This window comes from Martes martes (assembly GCF_963455335.1).
Source record: "Martes martes genome assembly, chromosome: 4".
In the NCBI taxonomy this organism is placed as follows: domain Eukaryota; kingdom Metazoa; phylum Chordata; class Mammalia; order Carnivora; family Mustelidae; genus Martes; species Martes martes.
In genome coordinates, this window is record NC_137891.1 from 185,822,042 (window position 1) to 185,840,434 (window position 18,393).

The 18,393-nt window shown below is 50.5% G+C and overlaps 1 protein-coding gene across 1 annotated transcript; it reads right to left on the reverse strand.

Moving 5' to 3' along the window:
* Positions 1 to 1,549: 1,549 nt before the first annotated feature.
* Positions 1,550 to 18,245, reverse strand: PARK7 (Parkinsonism associated deglycase). Its single transcript, XM_080803160.1, has 7 exons — positions 18,021 to 18,245; positions 16,972 to 17,084; positions 15,529 to 15,630; positions 13,545 to 13,604; positions 12,423 to 12,492; positions 8,721 to 8,807; positions 1,550 to 2,123 (listed from the first exon to the last, which is right to left on the reverse strand). Exons 2-7 carry the CDS (start codon positions 17,059 to 17,061, stop codon positions 1,963 to 1,965), a joined length of 570 nt encoding a protein of 189 aa, XP_080659286.1. The 5' UTR covers positions 17,062 to 17,084; positions 18,021 to 18,245; the 3' UTR covers positions 1,550 to 1,962.
* Between the last annotated feature and the right edge of the window lie 148 nt (positions 18,246 to 18,393).

The window sequence follows — 18,393 nt, forward strand, 5'->3', positions numbered from 1 at the left end:
AGAGAGTTTACAAATGCTCACTGTTCTCCGGTCGGTAATTTGGGACTTTCTGGTTCCTCGTTCCTCAGTGAAAGTGTTTTACAGACACCGGTTTGTCCCTCTCATCTCCACAGTCACCCCACCCACCCTCAACCACTTCCTCCGGCTCCAGACACAGAAGCTCCGTTTGACCTTGTCTCCAAGTCAGAGATGCGGCGAAGCACCCTAGCGCCGCTTCTCCCACCCGCGCACAGGCACCCGACCCCTGCCTTGGGCCCCGATGCCTCAGAACTCCCACCCCCGGGCCTGTGGCAGCCCTTCTCCCCAGAGTCTTTGAGCCAAGTAAGACTGGGTCCCTCCCTGATGGCTCCTTCTCGTAAGTTCCAAGCCTTGGTTCCAGCTGCCTCCCCAACTTCACCTCCTTGAGCTCCCCCACAACCGGCCCCCTTGCTGTCCCTCCACACCCTGGGTGCTCCTGCCTCAGGCCCTTTGCACTTCCGGCTTTTCCTTCCTGGAATGCTACCAGACCTGCCTCATTCACACCCAAGTCCCAGGTCTCCAAGGTCCCATTCCAGAGAGGCCTCCTCTAATGAGCTGCAGTGACCCCATCACTGCCTCCTTACCCTAATCTCCTCAGAATAGTCTCAACCGTCCTGTCGCCCTTAGCGGTCTCTTTATAGCACCACAGTTTATCAAAATGTGCAGTTACACGTCTGCATTAAAAAAAAAAAAAAGATCCGCCTTGCCTCCCAGTCCAGGGGTCAGCAAAGCGCAGCCTAAGGGCCAAATGCCCACAGCTGTCTGGTTTTGCAAATTTTGTTGGAACACAACCATGATTATTGCCTAACGTGTGTCTCGTCTGCCACTTTGGTGTTACAAGGCCCCTTGAGTAGCTGTGCCAGAGACCTCATGGCCCACTTGTTTAGAAGTTACCAGTGGCCTTTCTACGTCTGCTGCACTTGCTCTTTGCCAGAGGAGGGCAAGGGCGAAGAACGGGAGCAGGAGAAAAGGTATCACGCGATGAGGCCGTGAGCGAAGGGTTTTCCTCAGTAGCTCAGTGCCGTGTTCAGAAGCCTTAACCCCACCCCACGCCTTTGGAGATGCAGCACTCACTCATCAGGACGCAGAAAAGCGCAGCGAATCTGCCGGCTTCCGTGAACAACCAGGGGTCGCTCTTGTTCGGGTCCCACGGGATCCCAGGCCAAGCACGGGTCCCGGCATTCCTGGGCAGGCTCTCCTCAGTGACAGGTTGGCTGCCAGCGGCTCTAGGCTCCCTGCCTGTCCTCTTGGCCGCTCAGCACACAGAACGGCAGCAGCAGGCACAGCAGAGGGCCCAGACTGGAGTCGCATGCACTGGCGGGGCTCAGCCGGGTCACGTGGGCAGGGATGGGGGGGGGGGCGGCCCCGGCTGGTGGGCCCGGGCCGCGCGCACATCAGCCCCTCGTGTCTGTTACCCGAAGAAGCGAAAACAGAGGCTGGGCCAGCCTCAGAAGGTTTTCACTTCCATCTGAGGACCCTTTCCGCAACAGAAAAAGGAACCGGTCAACAAAAATTCGCTAGGACGGCCGACTTCGTCAGTATTTTTAATAGCACATTAACAATACACAGTTGACAAATGGGAGAAAATCACAAGCTTCTTAAATCTCGGCTTTTCCGCTTTTCCTCCTGTGTCCGGTGTGCTCTGTGCTCGCGTCGCCCAGCAGCTCCACCGACAGCCAACGGACGCAAGGGAGGCTGACCGAGACTTTGGTTTCACACACACAACCGAGGGGAAAGCAGAGACAAGGTCACTATCGGTAGTTTGCTAAATGCCATGTACTCTGTCATCGAGGAGCGTGGGGACCGGGCGCAGGCGGGGAAGCTCCGCTCAGGGGCAGCGACCAGGCCGCCCCGCGCGGGAATCGCCCACTGTGCTTCGCGTGAACACGCTGACAACGATCACCCATGGCCCGTTTCCCTACTTTGTGATCAGAGATTTCTGCTCTAATCTTTAAGAACGAGCGGGGCCTTCACTTGGTCGGCCACGTCCTTGCCGTTCAGCGCCTCGACGATGGCGAGCGCGAACTCGAAGCTGGTTCCGGGCCCGCGGCTGGTGAGGATCAGGCCGTCCCTCTCCACCCGGTTCTCGGAGTAGCTGTAATGACCTGAAAGTCGAGCGACAAGGGGTTACACTGCAGCGGGCTCTGGTCTCACGTCAACCCGCCAACCCGAGCCCCAGCACCGCCGCCCTGGGGCCAGCCCCGGGGACGGCGCCGGGAGGCGGGCCGGGCTCCGGCGGGCACCGCACGGACCCACGTCGGCGGCTGCCCACGGCCCGGAGGCGAGGCCGCCCGGCCGCTGAGGGACACGCCGCGATTCACGCGGGTGAGGCCGCGTGGAGGGGGGGAAGGCCGGGCACATCCGCGCGGCTCGAGGGTCCGCCCGGGCACCGACCACCGGCAGAACGGCCAGCACCGGGAGAGGTTCCTCCGGACCCCCCGCTCCTGCCTGAAGCCCGGTCCTCCTCGGCTGTCCTGTCCCCTCGGGAGTCCATCAACCGGGGGGACGGACTCGTGTCCCAGGACAGGGGACCAGAAGTCCACACCACGCCCGGACTGTCACAAACCATCACCCCTCCCAGGCGTTCTCCCAAGGGCCCCTTCATCTTTCCTGAAAATCAGTAATTCTCGCCTGAGAGGCCCACCTTCCCCTCCCCTTCTCTACAGACGGCGGCCCCGCAGCCGCCAGACTCCACGGCAGAGACCGCCTGCCGCGCGCACGTCCCGTCACACGGACGCCGAGTCCCAGGCTCCCCGTCACGCAGACTCCTGTCACGCAGAGTCCCCCTCAGACTGCCTCTCTCTCTCTCTCTCTCTCTCACACACACACACACACTCTGCTGTCTCAAAAACGAAGAAGCAAAAACTAGACATGACACACAGGGGCGGGGCGAGGGAGACGGGAGGAGGGAGAAACCATATTCACCTCTCGGGGGCCCCTTCTGTGTTCCCCAATTGGCTTTTTGGAGGCAAATACAATAAAACAAGAATGTGCTTCTCCTGTATCTGAATTCAGTGAGTGTGACATCCGGCAAATCACAGCCACAAAGCTGGACTTCCTCAGCGTCAGCTCCCCAAGGCCGTACCGTCCGCACAAGCGGTCGCCAAACGTCCCCGTGCGCAGACTAACCAGGCCCGAACTCCTCAGGAGCAGCGGGGCCCCCGCGACCCGGCCCCCCGCCCTCCCCAACCTGCCCCCACCGGGCTCCCACCCGGCACTCCCCAGGCCCCTGCTTGCACTGCACGGAAAGCTCTTCCCACCTCCTCCCACCACCCCTCAGAGGAGGTATATGGGATCCCTCCCCAGATCGGGTCGCTCGGGTCACTACACCAGCACCTCCCAGCACTGACCTGGTAGGAACAGTCTCCTCGTCTCCTGTCTGCTCTTTAAAAGGCTGGGCCTCCATCGGCCTCGCGGGGCCCAGCACACCGATGGTACCCTGGGGGTGCCCCCACGTATCAGGGGAACCTATGAACACGCCTGTTCTCTCCTCTCCGCATCTGCCCCTTCACACACAATCTGCGCGTCCCAGCCCCCCCCTTCGGCCGCCCTTCTCGCCTGTCGCCGCTCAGCACCACAGAAAGGTCACCCTTCCAAAGTGCACATCAGAGCGTATCTGGTTCTGCCCCCAGGAGAAGCCTTTGCCAACTTCCTCCAGCACCTAAAGGTGACTCTGTACTCCCCGTCCCGGTGGGCACACCCTCTGGGTCAGACCCTCGCAGAGACTGGACCGGAAGGAACCAAAGGGGAAGACAGAAGAGAACTTGCCGTGCTGGTGGGAGCTTGTGGTGACCTGGGTGGGGACAGTGGGGACAGAGAAGACATGAAAGTTTGAGAAACCTCAGAGACAACATGCAGGACCCAACGTGGGGTGGCATTGAGGAGGACTCCCCGCTGCCTGTCCTGGGCGATGGGGCCGCTGGTGGCCCACTGCATTCACGGGCTTCAGAAACCACACACTCACGTTCACGTCCTTTGCGAGTGATCAAGAACACCTAGCGCAGTTTATGTCCCATTATCCTTATTAGAAATCAAGTCACTCACGAAAATAACTGCCTACAGCACAGCCCAAGTTTCCTAGTTACCCTACTAGAAAAGAAAAGATCATCTCCAGTTCAAAGAGAAAAGGTTTTCATCTCTAACCTCACTTACTGATGGTTACACCGGGCCAAGGCAATGTCAGATGCTAAACCAGAACACTGGCTGGGTCGAATCTTCCAGACCTCACAGATGAACTGCTGGTGAGGCGATTTCTAAACGGCTCACCGAACAATCCCTCCGTAGGCAAATATTACAAACACAGCTTAGACTGGTTAAAGACCTTTTTCAAGGCTCCACAGCTCTTTCCAGTTTCCATCAGGACGAGCAAACGGTCCATACTGGCCAACTACCTCCACCTAGCGGCAATGACGGTCAAGGACAACACACGCCGGGACGTGCGAGCCCAAGCAGGGTGCACGCAGTTCAGCTGATGTGGATTTGGGAACTCTGCAAACTGACACCCCACAGCCAACTGCCACAAAGCATTAGTTATTAGTTTCTTTTTAACTTTAAGCGTCCCAAATCCAGAAGTCTCTTCAGAGGAAAGGCAACTGGACCTGAGGGGTCGGCACCGAACCGCAGCTTTTAGTGGCACACGTCTCACCCACTTGGTCAGTGGCTCTGTGACAGCAGAGTAGTGGCCATCCAGACCCAATGTCCCGAAAGCCCGAAATATTTACTCTCTGGCCCTTTAAGGAAAAAATCACAGACCTCTGAGCGCAGCAGCTCTGGATTCAAATCCCAGAGCTGACACTCAGCAGTCAGCCTCACTTTTCTCTTCTGTAAAATGGAGAGGATACCACCCGCCCAGGCCTGCTGTGGGAGTCCAGTCCCGTGGAGGAGCAGGACCAGGGGGTGGTGTCATTACAACACACGGCGGCCCAGTGAGGACAGCCTGTTCACTGCCGGCCTCCCAACACTCGGCCCAGAGCTGGGCACTTACCAGCTCTCCCTTCCCCCGCGCGGGCTCGTGCCAGGCAACATTCTGCAGGCATTACACATAGTAACTCACGGGACCTGTCAACAGCCCTGCGAAGCAGGGGCCACCGGTATCCTCAGAGGACAGGTGAGAAACCAAGGCTCGGCGGGGGAAGGAGACCGCCTCCAGCAGGGAGCCGCGCCTACACTGCCTGGCCGGGGCCCAGCTCCTCGGGGCTCAGCGTCCAGACGGGGCCTCCAGATGCCTGCTAGCACCACCGACAGGGAGGAACTGAAAAGCCTATTAAAGTCACAATTTCTTCATTTAAAAGCTGAGAAATGGGAAGACTGTGTCAGTCTTCTCACTGGATTACTTATCTGAGCCAAAATTTCACTCTTATCTCCTGAGCACAGGATGAGGACGAGGAGGACCAGAGGAGACGCCCAGGAGCTGCTCAGAGCTCCGCCTCTCGGAACCTCTGAAGGAGCAGATGCTTCCAGCATTTTTCTCTTCACAGTAGGACTTACTGGCTGAACTCAATACCTCGTAACTTAAACGTGTGTGGGAGCCTCACTGGGACAGAGGCGGGGTCTGAGTTCCAGCCTGACTCTGGGCAAGTCGCCGGGCCTCTCGCAGCCAGCTTCCTCATTTGTGAAGTCAGTACCTGCCTCGCTGGGCACCAGGGCCTGCGAGGCTCCGTGGAGATAATGTTTGTGAATGTGCTTTATAAACTCCAAGAGTTAACAATCTAATCTGCTTCTATTCCTAATCAACCTCAGTGTTCTTAGGGCATTACAAGAGAACAGACACAACAGATCACCTTTAGATAAAGGAGGAACGTGGCGACTACTCGACCCTTCCCCCCTTCCCCCAGTATGTCGTAAGGACTAAAGGAAGCCTGATTCCGATCTTTCCAACTCTCCCAAACCTCTCCTTTACCGCCATGTAAATTTTTTTTTTTTAAGATTTTAGATTTAAGGATTTTATTTCTTTAACAGTGAGAGAGAGCACGAGCACATGCTCAAGCATGAGCAGGGGGTTAGAGGGAGAGGGAAGAGCAGACTCCCCACTGACCAGGGAGCCCAACGTGGGACTCGATCCCCAGACCCTGGGAGCAAGACCTGAGCGAAAGGCGGACGCTTAACTGAGCCCCGCAGGCCTCCAAGTAAATTCTATTCCTACATTTAAAAATGCCCAGCAGCAAGAGCCTTTAAAAAAAAAAAATCACTTTCCACACAGATGGTTTTATCAACAACTTAGTATCTTTCTAGCAACTAAAATAAAATTGTAAGTTTTCAAGAATATACTACCTTGGATGAGATTTAAGAATATTCAGAATAGTGGCACCTGGGTGGCTCAGTGGGTTAAGCCTCTGCCTTCGGCTCAGGTCATGATCCCAGAGTCCTGGGATCGAGCCCCGCATGGGGCTCTCTGCTCTACGGGGAGCCTGCTTCCTCCTCTCTCTCTGCCTGCCTCTTTGCCTACTTGTGCTCTGTCAAATAAATAAATAAAATCTTTAAAAAAAAATATGCAGAATAGGGGCGCCTGGGTGGCTCAGTGGGTTAAAGCCTCTGCCTTCGGCTCAGGTCGTGATCTTAGGGTCCTGGGATCGAGCCCCGCATCAGGCTCTCTGCTCAGCGGTGAGCCCACTTCCCTTCCTCTCTCTCTGCCTGCCTCTCTGCCTTCTTGTGATCTCTGTCAAATAAATAAATAAAATCTTAAAAAAAAAAAAAAAGAATATTCAGGATGTCCAACGGCAAGAGCAAACCCTAACATAAATGATGGATCTGGGGCGATAATGACGCGTCAGGGCAGGTTCACAGACCGTAACTCAGAGACCGCTCAGGTGCGGGAGAGGAAGTCGAGGAAGACGTTGCACGCGCCCAGGCAGGATGCGTGCGCGAACTCCGCACATCCGGCTTCATTTTGTTGTGCGCCTAACACTGCTCTGAAAAGCAAGGTCTGCTACTTAGAAGAAAAAATACAGTGAAAATGCACAACTCGACTTGGCTGTAAAGACCGCAAAAGCGATGCTACCTGCCCTCCTTTTTGTCTTAGTTCAGTATCAGCCTCCAGCAGGCCTGAGGCAGGGGAGAAAATGTAGCCCCGAAATCAGCTGCTAACGTTACCGTGTTGTCTTCTTGTTTGCTCAGTGAAATGAGGTTGGTTGGTGTTTTACCCAGAGCCAGCCGCTTCACCTCCCTGCTGGCTGAGCGCCAGCCGAGCCACTTCTGGCTTCTGGCTGGAAATTTCAGATGCTCTTGCAATTACCCACACGAGTGTGCGTTTTCTCTCTCTCTGCAAGTTCCCAGGTCTCTGCCTCTCTGCTACAGGCACTCCAGGGACAGATGGCAGAGGAAGACGCCACCTGTCTGACAGAACACAGTACGGGGCCGGCGTTCTGAAGCTCGTGCTGGGAGCGGCGGCCGTCGCGAGGAAGGCTCCGTCAGTACGGACGTGTACCTCGGATGCTTGGTCACCCTGCTTTGCCGGGAGTTACACACCGCCTTCTAGTTAAAGAAATGCTTGATAGATGACCCCCACCCCCCAACGCCCAAAGGATACAATCTTAGGTTTAAAAAGCAAGCAGCAAAACAACGTATCTAGATCTCATTTGAGTAAAAACATTAAAATACAGGGGCACTTGGGTGGCTCAGTGGATTAAGCCACTGCCTTTGGCTCAGGTCATGATCTCAGGGTCTGGGGATCGAGCCCCGAACTGGGCTCTCCACTCGGCGGGGAGCCTGCTTCCCCCTCTCTCTCTGCCTGCCTCTCTGCCTACTTGTGATCTCTCTCTCTCTCTAATAAATAAATAAATAAAAACCTAAAAAAAAAAACATTAAAATACAAAGAATAACGAGTATGTGCAGAGAAGTTCTAGAGTTGCACAGAAGCTACTGCTGAAAAGCAGAAAGAGAGCAAGAAGAAAAGGCATCTTTATGTTTTGACTTCATCCCCCTTTTGTACTGTTTACACTCTGCACCACGAATATAAATTGTTTTTATAAAAATAAATTAATACAAGTTAGCTGTCTAGCTGTTATTTATAAAAGAAACATGCCACCCAAGGGAGCACCTCGGTGGCTGAGTCAGCTGACTAACTCTTGGTTTCGGCTCAGGTCATGACCTCAGGGTCCTGGGATCGAGCCCTCCATCGGGCTCCCTGCTCAGCTCAGCGGGGAGTCTGCTTGTTCCCCTCCTTCTGCCCCTCCTCCCTCCCCTCCTGCTCTCTCTCTCTAAAAATAAATAAACAAATCTAAGCGAATGAACAAACGAAAAAAAAACCAAAACAATGTCACCCAAGGAAACAGACCCATCACACCTAGGAAGAGAGCAATATTCACTTTACTCTGGACTGCGGGCGAAAGGGCACTTTCTGAAATTGCTGTCAAGGTTTAAAGTTTACCCTCAGGCATCTGGCAAAGTGTTTAGTAAAAAATCCTAGTAAACCTGGTATTTCATAACCATTCCCATCTAGGACAACCGGGCGTCTGGCTGGCCTTTGCATAGCCCGCGTCCCCGTCAGGGTGCACACAGAGACAGGCACGCACCACCTCTGCCCCCCTGCTTGCTCCCTCTCTCTACCCTCTCTTTAGCCGAAACGGTTGAGAAGAAAGCTAGGAACAGCCCGCACCCCAACCCACAGAGTCTCTCTGCACAGGGCTAACCCGGGCAGGAAACAATGCTAAACGGCAGCTTTCTGGAAGGTCTTTCTAGACATTAAAATAGAAGCATATACTTACTTCCATTCATCATTTTGTCTTTAGCAAGTGGGTGTGTTGTAACTTTGCTTCCAAAACCTATTTCATGAGCCAAAAGAGCCGTAGGACCTAAAGAGAAGATTAACAGAAAGACTTAAGGGTGGACACAGAAAACCAATGGTTTAAAAACTGCAACAGCAGAAGTAGTCTTCAAAACCAGGACGCTCTTACCTAAAATACACTTATGATTCTGAAGTTAAACACTTTTTCATATGAGAGGTAAAGTATGTTTGTAAGAAACCATCTGCTGAGCACATCTGGCAAAAGAGTACGAACCCAAAATACTTCAATACCCACCTAATCCAACCACACCGAGGAGCATCCAGATAAACGGCGTGTGGCCCCCTCAAGGAACTATGGGCAGGGGTCCCAGGGGTCGGAAAAGGGGAGACCACCAAGGCTTCCCTCTGAGCACATAAAAGGCAGCTGGTGCTCTCCCAACTGCTGGCTTGACTGCTACCTCAGAGACTAATTTTTTTCTACTTGAAAATGAAAGATGAGCACTCATTCCTCCATCTACCCACCCGAACATCCCAGGTGGCAGGATTATTACAAGGAACAGAACGTTGTCTAGCTCTGCGAAATGCCCGAAGTCCAAGATATAAGGACACTAGCATTTCTTTATTAAAAACCACTTACGACCCTGCACAAATGTCCGTTTCTGACCCTCTGAAACATGCAGTTGCTAACTTGAGACTTTTATCCAAATGTATTCACTTTTGAAAGCAACCAATCAATTTCATTGATAACCACAAGCATATTTCCTAAGTAACGGTCCTCAAATAAGGAACAAAACCAGAAGTATCTTGTAACTTTATGTTACCTTAAAACTTTAAAAAAAGTAGTTATTCTAACTTTTTTTCTCCAAGCCTCACGCCACACCTAGAAAGACATGCTTCGGGACAGCAACGTAACCTTCAGAATGGGTTGGGGTGCCGTGGCTAAGCCCGGAGGACCGAGCTCACAAGCTTTAGCTTCAGCCAACGCATGCACCCGCTCTCACTGACCTTTCATTTATCAACACAGTTCCAAGGAAAAGGGAGTTACAGACTCTACCTACCGGCTACATCACAGCTGCTGTTCACAGGAAGATCAACAAATAATACTTAATTGCATAAGCCTTCCGCCTGACATCAAGCCAAGTCCCGATTTCTATCTCCTAAATCAAAAGCGTCAAATAGATTTGATGTCTCTTTCCACCTTACTTTTATGCTACACACAGGACAGCCATGTATGGTGGCAAAGTTTAAGTCGGTAAAGTCTAAATAATCACCATTCAAATTTCACTTGAACGGACTCATTACCCTGAATTCTTTCTTTGTTAAGATTTTAAAAGGTAAGAAATAACTCCCTATATGACCCTGTACTTGAAAGCAGACCCTGAGAGGTGACCGTACACTGAGCCAGGGGTTTTCAGCTGCTCCCTTCAGCTGATAAAATCGCTGCCTCTGGTAACGTTAATAAACTCATGTTTCGGTTGGATGTAGGAATTCCGTGATGCCTCTCTCATCATGGTGAGCCCAAAATTACTGCTTTGGGGGGTTTAAAAATCCTATCTGGAGAATTCGAGAAGAGATATTTACCTGCCGCTACTTGAAATTCTGGCAAATGAAATGTTGCTGAGTCTGCAGCAGGGACCCAGCCGGGTGGAGAGCAGACAGCAGACAGCACGGCAGGCGGAAGCCCCTTGGGCCACCACAACACAGAAGCCAACAGCGCCACCGTGTGGTGACGTGCGGAGAGGACAGGTCACCTCCCGAACGCCATGTCCCGGAGCTGGTACCCAGAGCCAGGCATCTGAGGACTCCTGGGCCCTTCACCTCCAGGCTCCTTTCCCTCCCCACCTAGAGTGAAGGTCATTGTATCTTTTCATCAAGACAGTCTCCCTTCCAGTTTGTCTCAGTGACTCCATACTATCCCTCAATACCAGGGGCGAAGCGAACATTGTCCCAGTACAGTACGTGGTTCCCAGTTCCTAACTGCAACACTTCCGAATCTTCTTATTCTTCAACACTCTTCCTGTTTTGGGCCGCACCCAGAGGAGCAGTGCAGCAGCAACACACACAAGGCCAGAGCGCGGCTTAGGGCTAACGTCGATTTAAGTGATTACACGGCCTGAGCTCCTCAGCATGGCACTCAAGCTGCCTGAGCCCCAGTGAACCAGATTTGGCTAATGATTCTGCCACCTCAGTGACACAGGAGGACACACTGACATGTGCTTTTTACTTTCAGCAGTCTCGAGGGAACAAACCCGGCCCCAGACTTCCTTTCTCCCTTTGGTTAGAGAACCTAAGAATGAGGACGTGGCCTCAGTGACTGCAGCGCCCTTCAGGGAGGAGAACGCTCTGTGCCCGAGGGCAGGTCAAGAGGCTGGCGCTGACGGGGACCCGAGGACAGGGCCTGCCAGGGTGGTCATCTCTGAGGTCCTTAAACACCCGGGTCTTTGCAACCCTGAGCTTTTACGTGGGTTACGTCAATCAGTAACTGCCACGTGTTAGAAATTAAAACTGGGAAACGTTTACAACACAACAATACTTGAGCATCCATGCCCCGCCCGAATGATGGCATCGCCCCACTCTCACGCCACTCCTGTGAGAACGGGAAGGAAAAGGGCAAACAATGTCTTAATATCTGCTTCCACCTTGTGACCCCCTGGGAAGAACTCCCGAGAATCTCTGCTGGAATTACGCAAAGTCTGCGGGATCCCTGGCTTGTAACTTTTTTTTTTTTTTTTTTTAATTTATTTATTTGACAGAGGGAGATCACAAGTAGGCAGAGAGGCAGGCAGAGAGAGAGAGGAGGAAGCAGGCTCCCCGCTGAGCAGAGAGCCCGATGCGGGGCTTGATCCCAGGACCCTGGGATCATGACCTGAGCTGAAAGCAGAGGCCTTAACCCACTGAGCCACCCAGGCGCCCCGGCTTGTAACTTCTTTAACAAGTCCCTCGTATTGAACAAAACATCATGTCATTTTATCTAACTATCCATTCATTTATTTATTCATTCTTTTGACAAAGACTTCATAAAAAGATCAATAACAAAGGCGGCACTGGCCAAAATTATATGGAAAAAACGCAGATGGCAGAGTATCGTGACACTAGAGCATTAAGACTGGATTTTACAGTGGAATCAGAAAACAAAATACTACCAAGTTTCAAAGATGTGGGGACATCTATGAAGGACCAACAACCTCCTTCTAAACTACGTGACAGATAACACGGTGCCTAAGATCTAAACTTGAACACGGAGGATCAGGCAGAAAGCACCCTGAGGCCTCTGAATCCGCAGGGCAAGCACAGGACAGCGCTGTTATGTTTATGTCTGACCGATTCTTGCTGACTGGGTGCTGGCAGACATACTTCCTGGCACAGAGATCTGCTGTAACAAGCTGTTTACTGAATTCCAGAGGGCATTATTTTCCTCAGAGGTCAACCAAACACGGAAACCATTAAGTTTCATGGAACATAGACCAAAAGCACAGAGAGGCAGAAAATAGAACAACTGTACTCATTTCTGAAATGACACCGACTTCATGCCACCCAAACTAATTAGGCCAATACGGATGCCCTTCGTGCTTTGTGAAGGGAAAGGATGTGGAACAAAATCTTCTGATTCAAGACTACGCATCACGTAGTTTCTTAAGAAAACCCAACAACTCATTTTAACACCGATGGGTCTGCACGTTACCTGCACAGATGGCGGCGATGAGGCCCTTCCTTTTTTCTTGTTCCTTCAGTATCTCCTTCACAGCAGGAGACTGTTCAGAGAAAGCCCAAACACATCAAGTTATCGTGAAGCCACAAGTTCAATCTCCAGCTGGAAACCTTGGGAGCATCTGCTTTTAGTTTAAATTCCAAGATCTTCAATCTATCTTCTAACATTTCTAAATCATTAATAGAAAAATCATCAAATTCATGCCGTTTCTACATTGTTAGAACTAAGCAAGGCATTTAACAGAAGAGAAGGGCATCCTTTTTAAAAAGATGCTTCAAGAGGAGATGAGAAAAGTAACTTCCCTTGGGCATAATGACACTTGCCATTTTGTGCTCCTGGGACAAAGAAGGAAAAGGAAGGGTAGGTGGTGTTTGGGGTGTTTTGTGGTGTTTTGGGTGTTTCCAGATGGCCGAGTAGGGAACAGGGTCCAGCAGAGTCCACACGTCAGGTTCGACCTGCTTTGCAAGCTTCTGCCCGCCGCGCCCCTCCGTTCTCCCCCGCTATTCCCGCAGGCTGACTCCTCGCAGGCGACCTCAGTGAAGCAGCAAGGCCTGTTCTAAAGCCATTTTTCACCCCCCACTGGCAGTTCAGTCCCCTGCAGCGCCCGGGCCCCAGCCCCCCCCCTTTTTTTTTAAAGATTTTATTTATTTATTTGACAGACAGATCACAAGCAGGCAGAGAGGCAGGCAGAGAGAGAAGGGAGGAAGCAGGCTCCCCGCTGAGCAGAGAGCCCGATGTGGGGCTCGATCCCAGGACGCTGGGATCATGACCCGAGCCGAAGGCAGCGGCTTTAACCCACTGAGCCACCCAGGCGCCCCGCCCCAGCCCCTTTTATGCTTAAACCTTCATGAAACACAAAATGAGATTGAGTCTTCGACCGCAGACACAGAACCTGTTCACAGATAACTGCCCCGCCCGTTTCACCTACTCATGTGATAAACGTCAGTAGAGATGTTTCCTTCACGAAGCCAGAACACCATTCTGCTCATTTCACCCGCCCCTCGTTTATTCCCAGGCTCCTTCCTGAAATATTTTAGTGACAAAACCAAGAGAACCCAGGCAGAGGCTGAAATAATTCCTCTATATGGTTTTTACCTCAGACAAATTCTGCGCACCCAGATTGCCGCCCGGCAGAACCACTACGTCATAAGGTCCCTGTAGTTAAGAAGAAAAAAAAATGGTAAAACATTTCATCTGAAATGCGCACTACAGGGATAGTTCAACAACAATTCCCTGTTGTAAACGTGGGTCTGAGCCAAACACTGTTCACAGAAGAGCAGTTACATAAAGGAAGGTCCCTCTCCACAGTGCAGTGTTGTCGTAACTAGCGAAGAGTCTAAGCACAGTTAACACGAAAGGATGTCCATGTTGCAGAATTACAGGTGCAGCATGATCTCATTCTTGTAAACGAAAAAAAAAGGGGTGTCTGGCTGGCTCAGTCTGTGGGGCACGTGACTCCTATTCTCAGGGGCTGGGAGTCTGGGTGCCATGCTGGATGCAGAGCTTAGCTTAAAACATATTTTTTTTAAAAGTATGTAGTCCCAACATATATGGGATACACATGTATGGTCTGCAGATACTCAGAGACCAAAGAGGCAGCCCAGCTGCTACTGGGGTGTAGAGCGGGATGGTGGCAAGGGGACAGTGAGAAAGGGACACTTCACACTTGGGACTTTTTGTAGGTCTTTGCTGTATTAGAGTTATTTTTTTAATAAGAATGTACACAGTCATGAAAATAATGAAAAGAAAACAAATTTTAAGTAAAAGGCACAGAAAAAAGTTTCCACCTCTATGAAAAGTGATACTGGGGGGGGGGGGCAACGGCAGCGTTTTAGTGTTCCAAGCACCCAACATTCCAGAAACCTACTGAGTCCACACTTGCTGAATTTATGATATGGAAATTGGTTAATATACTTTAAAGATGTGAAAAAAATTTTTAAAATTTAGTCATTCAACAGATCACCAAGTGACAATTTAGTACATACTTAGGGTAACATATATTGCTTACAATTACTCTTATTAAAGACAGAGAACATTCTACTGTTGTTTTAAAACCAAGCAAAACTACAAACTAAACAGAAAGTGTGTAGAGTACAGAACTTCTTTCACTCCTTTCAGAATCTGAATAAACAGACACACAAGGTGACCACTGTTCTAAGACACCCAGACACAAGATGAAACAGAACGAAGAGGGAGTACCTACCTCTAGTCAGCCACTGTGAACATGCTCTTTAGAACGTCTCAACACCTTCTACGTATATATCAATGTTCCTATCCTCCACAATCTGGCACTGAAATATGTGAACTTATCAGATAGGAATAAACTGTTCTCTGAGTGAGGACAGCCGAGCACAGGAATCATGCTCTGGGCTCCTTGGCAGGGCACGAAGGGCCATCGACGAGCTGCCTCTGCCAGTTTTCCTGCCATGTCGATGCTCCAAGAGCGTATGGCCCACAGCCCTATCACATGGCCATTAAGCAGCAAACCACAAGGAAGGGTGGGCCAAAGCGCCTGTGCGTGTTTGGGTGGCCTTGCTTCTGAGGAAAGGGACCTTAGCTCTTCAAAGATACCCAAGTGTTAGGTGCCGATAAAGTAGCACAATCTGACTAGAATTCTTACTCCTCCTTTAATCCCACCACTAATCAACCATGAGCTGTCCCACATAAAATGAATCACACAATTATGTCCGTGTCACTGAAAATGGAAAGGCAAAAAGCAGCTTTTGAATAAATAAGAAACAGGAAATGTGGCAGGTGATTCCTTGTATCAGGTGATGAATCAGGATGTATCAGGAGGCAACGCAGCCTTCGAGGCCAGAGGAGCACTGATGAGAGTGCACCACCCACCCACCGAGCACAGGCAGCAAGGAACTGCCAGCCTCCAAGGATACAGAGCAAAAAACGGCAGAGTCCTCGACTTCCCAGGGCTTATAGTGGGGAAGACATCCAACCTAGGTAACTTTTAAAGTAAGTCAGTGCTAACAGCCTGAGATGTAATCAAAAGATGTAATCAGAAGACATATGAAGGACCTGATAAAGAAGCCATAGGAAGGAACAACTCCAGGTATGGAGAACAAACCTCTTTTTTTGCATCTTCCAGACTGGCATCGGGACAAATGACGACGTCTCGGCTACACTGTACTGGGTCTTTCCCAGCCAGACCTGCGATGGTGACTTTAATCTAAGAGAAAGATGTCATCAGATAGAACACTGAAACATAAATTCAGAGTAACATTTTCACAGCTGCTGTTTTAAAATAACTTGGCAGGAAATACTGCAACAAAACCATGCTGACTTTAAGCGAGTAAGTTAGCTAAATATAATAACTAGGTCTGTCCCCATTTGCCTGGGACAGTCTTGATTTACAGATGCTGTCCTGATAACCTGCCTGGTTAGCATCCTTTCTCCCACAAGTGTTCTACTTTGGGTGATCATCATGTCAATAATCCATCTTACAAAGTTACTGTTGCTATTTAAATATCACGGTGTTTCCTTAAGATAGAAACACCAGTTAAAACAATGAAATATTACTTTAGCTTGCAAAAATTTATGAAGTTAATAAAACCAAGAGCTGGTACTGGGAAAATGGCAATTTCCCTATACTGCTGGTGGGCCCACATGTTGGTACTTTGGGGAGCCGTGTGCCAAAATCTGGTAACGCCACCTATGGGCTGTTCTTTGGCCAAGCAATTCCACTTTCAGGAATAAAATTAGGAAAAACTTCCACACGTTTGCATAAGGAAACCTGTACAAGACTATTAAAGTCTTATAATGTCCTGAAACAGCGTAACAGAAGAATGGGTAGACTGCTGCGTATTCCTAGAACATAAAAATAAGCAGCAATTTTAAATAAACAAACCGGATCTGGATGCGTCTTCATTCATGAGAACCAGAGAAATGAAGGGTTAACAGACTTTGGGGTCAGACTGCTAGGATCGAAGTACTGGCTCTTATCCTCATTAAGTCTACAACGTGGACACCTTAGCTAGTCTCTCTGTGCCTCAGTTTCTTCCACTGTATGATGAGGATGGCAGTAACTCACAGGGTTGTTATAGGACTTAAGCAAGTTTATTAAGTGCTTAGAATGACACCTAGCATCAGTAAATGCTATTTAAGTGCTCACTGTGGATATATATATAGGGAGAGAGAGAGGCACAGACACATGCAAAATGCAAATACAGTCTAACGCTATTTTGAAGACATGCATGGGATGGATACACATCAACGAGCGGACAGTTATCTCTGCGGTCCGAAGGGGAATAATACCAGGGAAATATACAAAGAGGGCTGGGCAATGCTTTATTTCTTTAATGCACCTGTTCCTCAAGAAGTGGGTCCACGAGAAATATGGCAAAATGTTAACAAGTATTAAATGTGGACAGTAAATAAGCAGGTTAATTATTACTCTATTTTTGTGTGTTTGAAATATCTTATAAAGTATACTGAGTATTACTTTATGAAGGATGACTTCAAAACCCAGAAAGCTGAAAAAGGGGAAAGTAGAAAACGTTGGGGGACTTACTCCAGCTCGCCTCATGACATCGACGGGGATGACTGTTTCCATCTCCTCTGCTCCTTTGGCCAGGATGACCAGAGCTCTTTTCGAAGCCATTCTTATGTTGTATTTTTAAAAGACTTAATTAAAAGAAGAAGAAGAATTTCAAAAATTTTGGCAGTGCAACCCAAAGAAAGCCCAAAAGTTGAGGTTTAGGAACATTTTTAAGCAAAGTGACTAAGTGCCTCCTAGGGAAAAGGTGCTGATAAACAGTACATAAAGAAGCACTTTAGGGTAATACTGGTTTATACAGAACTTCAACTGCTGTACTTTTTGAGATGCGAACACAGTAAGGTTGCTAACACATGTTAGTACTGTGCGGATTTTCTTTTACCCTTTTTTAAAAACCCAATATACAATGACTTATTGCAACCAAAATTTTCTAAAACACAAATACATGGGTCTTGCACTTCACACAATGAGGGGAGAAAGTCTTATTTTTGGAAATACTATTTCAGAGAAACAACTAAACTTAATTTCATGGGCAAAAAGCTACAGACACAGTCTTTAGCAATTAGCCGGTGAGATTTTTGGAGGGGATTTTCTTTTAAGTTCCAGTAAGTGCACTAAGAATTTCTGGAAAGTTAACAGTGCTCAATATTTCACATTTTTTAAAGTGATGTAGAAAGATGGGAATTCCCCCACTAGACTCAACCTAACTGGACCCGCTCTTCGCACTTTGCTCTTTTGCTGCAAACGGCAGCTGCCGAGCGGGGGTCCGAGGCGTTTTTAGCCTGTGCTCTCTGGGGAGTTTGCTGTCCACGCAAAACAGGCGCTAATGAAAGCGCTTCGGCCAACGCAGCATCGACCAGCAGCTGCTGGGATGCCATGCACACGACCCGGAGAATACGAGGCCGTCCCGTCTGCTCCTGCCCGAAGGCCGCCCGCCCTGCAGGCGCGGCGGGACCCCGTCCTCCGCCGTCCCCTTCCGAAGCCCGCGCCGGGCTGCCCGCGGCCCCCTCGCCGCCCGCAGCGCTCCCCAACCCCCAACCCGAACCTCGACTCTGCCCACACACCCGAAACTCGACCCCTTCCGCAGCAATTCCCCGCCGGCGACGACCAAATCACAAGCGGACCAAACGCGGACGCACACGAGCACGTACGCACGGCGTCCGAGCTCGGGCCCTCAGACGCGCACTGCGCAGACGCACGCCGCCCTGCCTGTCGTTCTGCCCCGCCCCTCGGTACCGCGCAGACGTTCGCCGCGCAGACCCCTCCATGGTCTCCTCCCGCCCCCCCCCCCGGTCCTGCACTGCGCAGACGCACGCCCCGCGGCTTCTCATTCGGCCCGTCCCCCCCAGTACTGCGCAGACGCACGCCGCCCAGGCCACACCTCCTCCTGCTGTGCACAGATTGGCGCCAGTCGCTTGCTTACGTCACGTCCGGCTG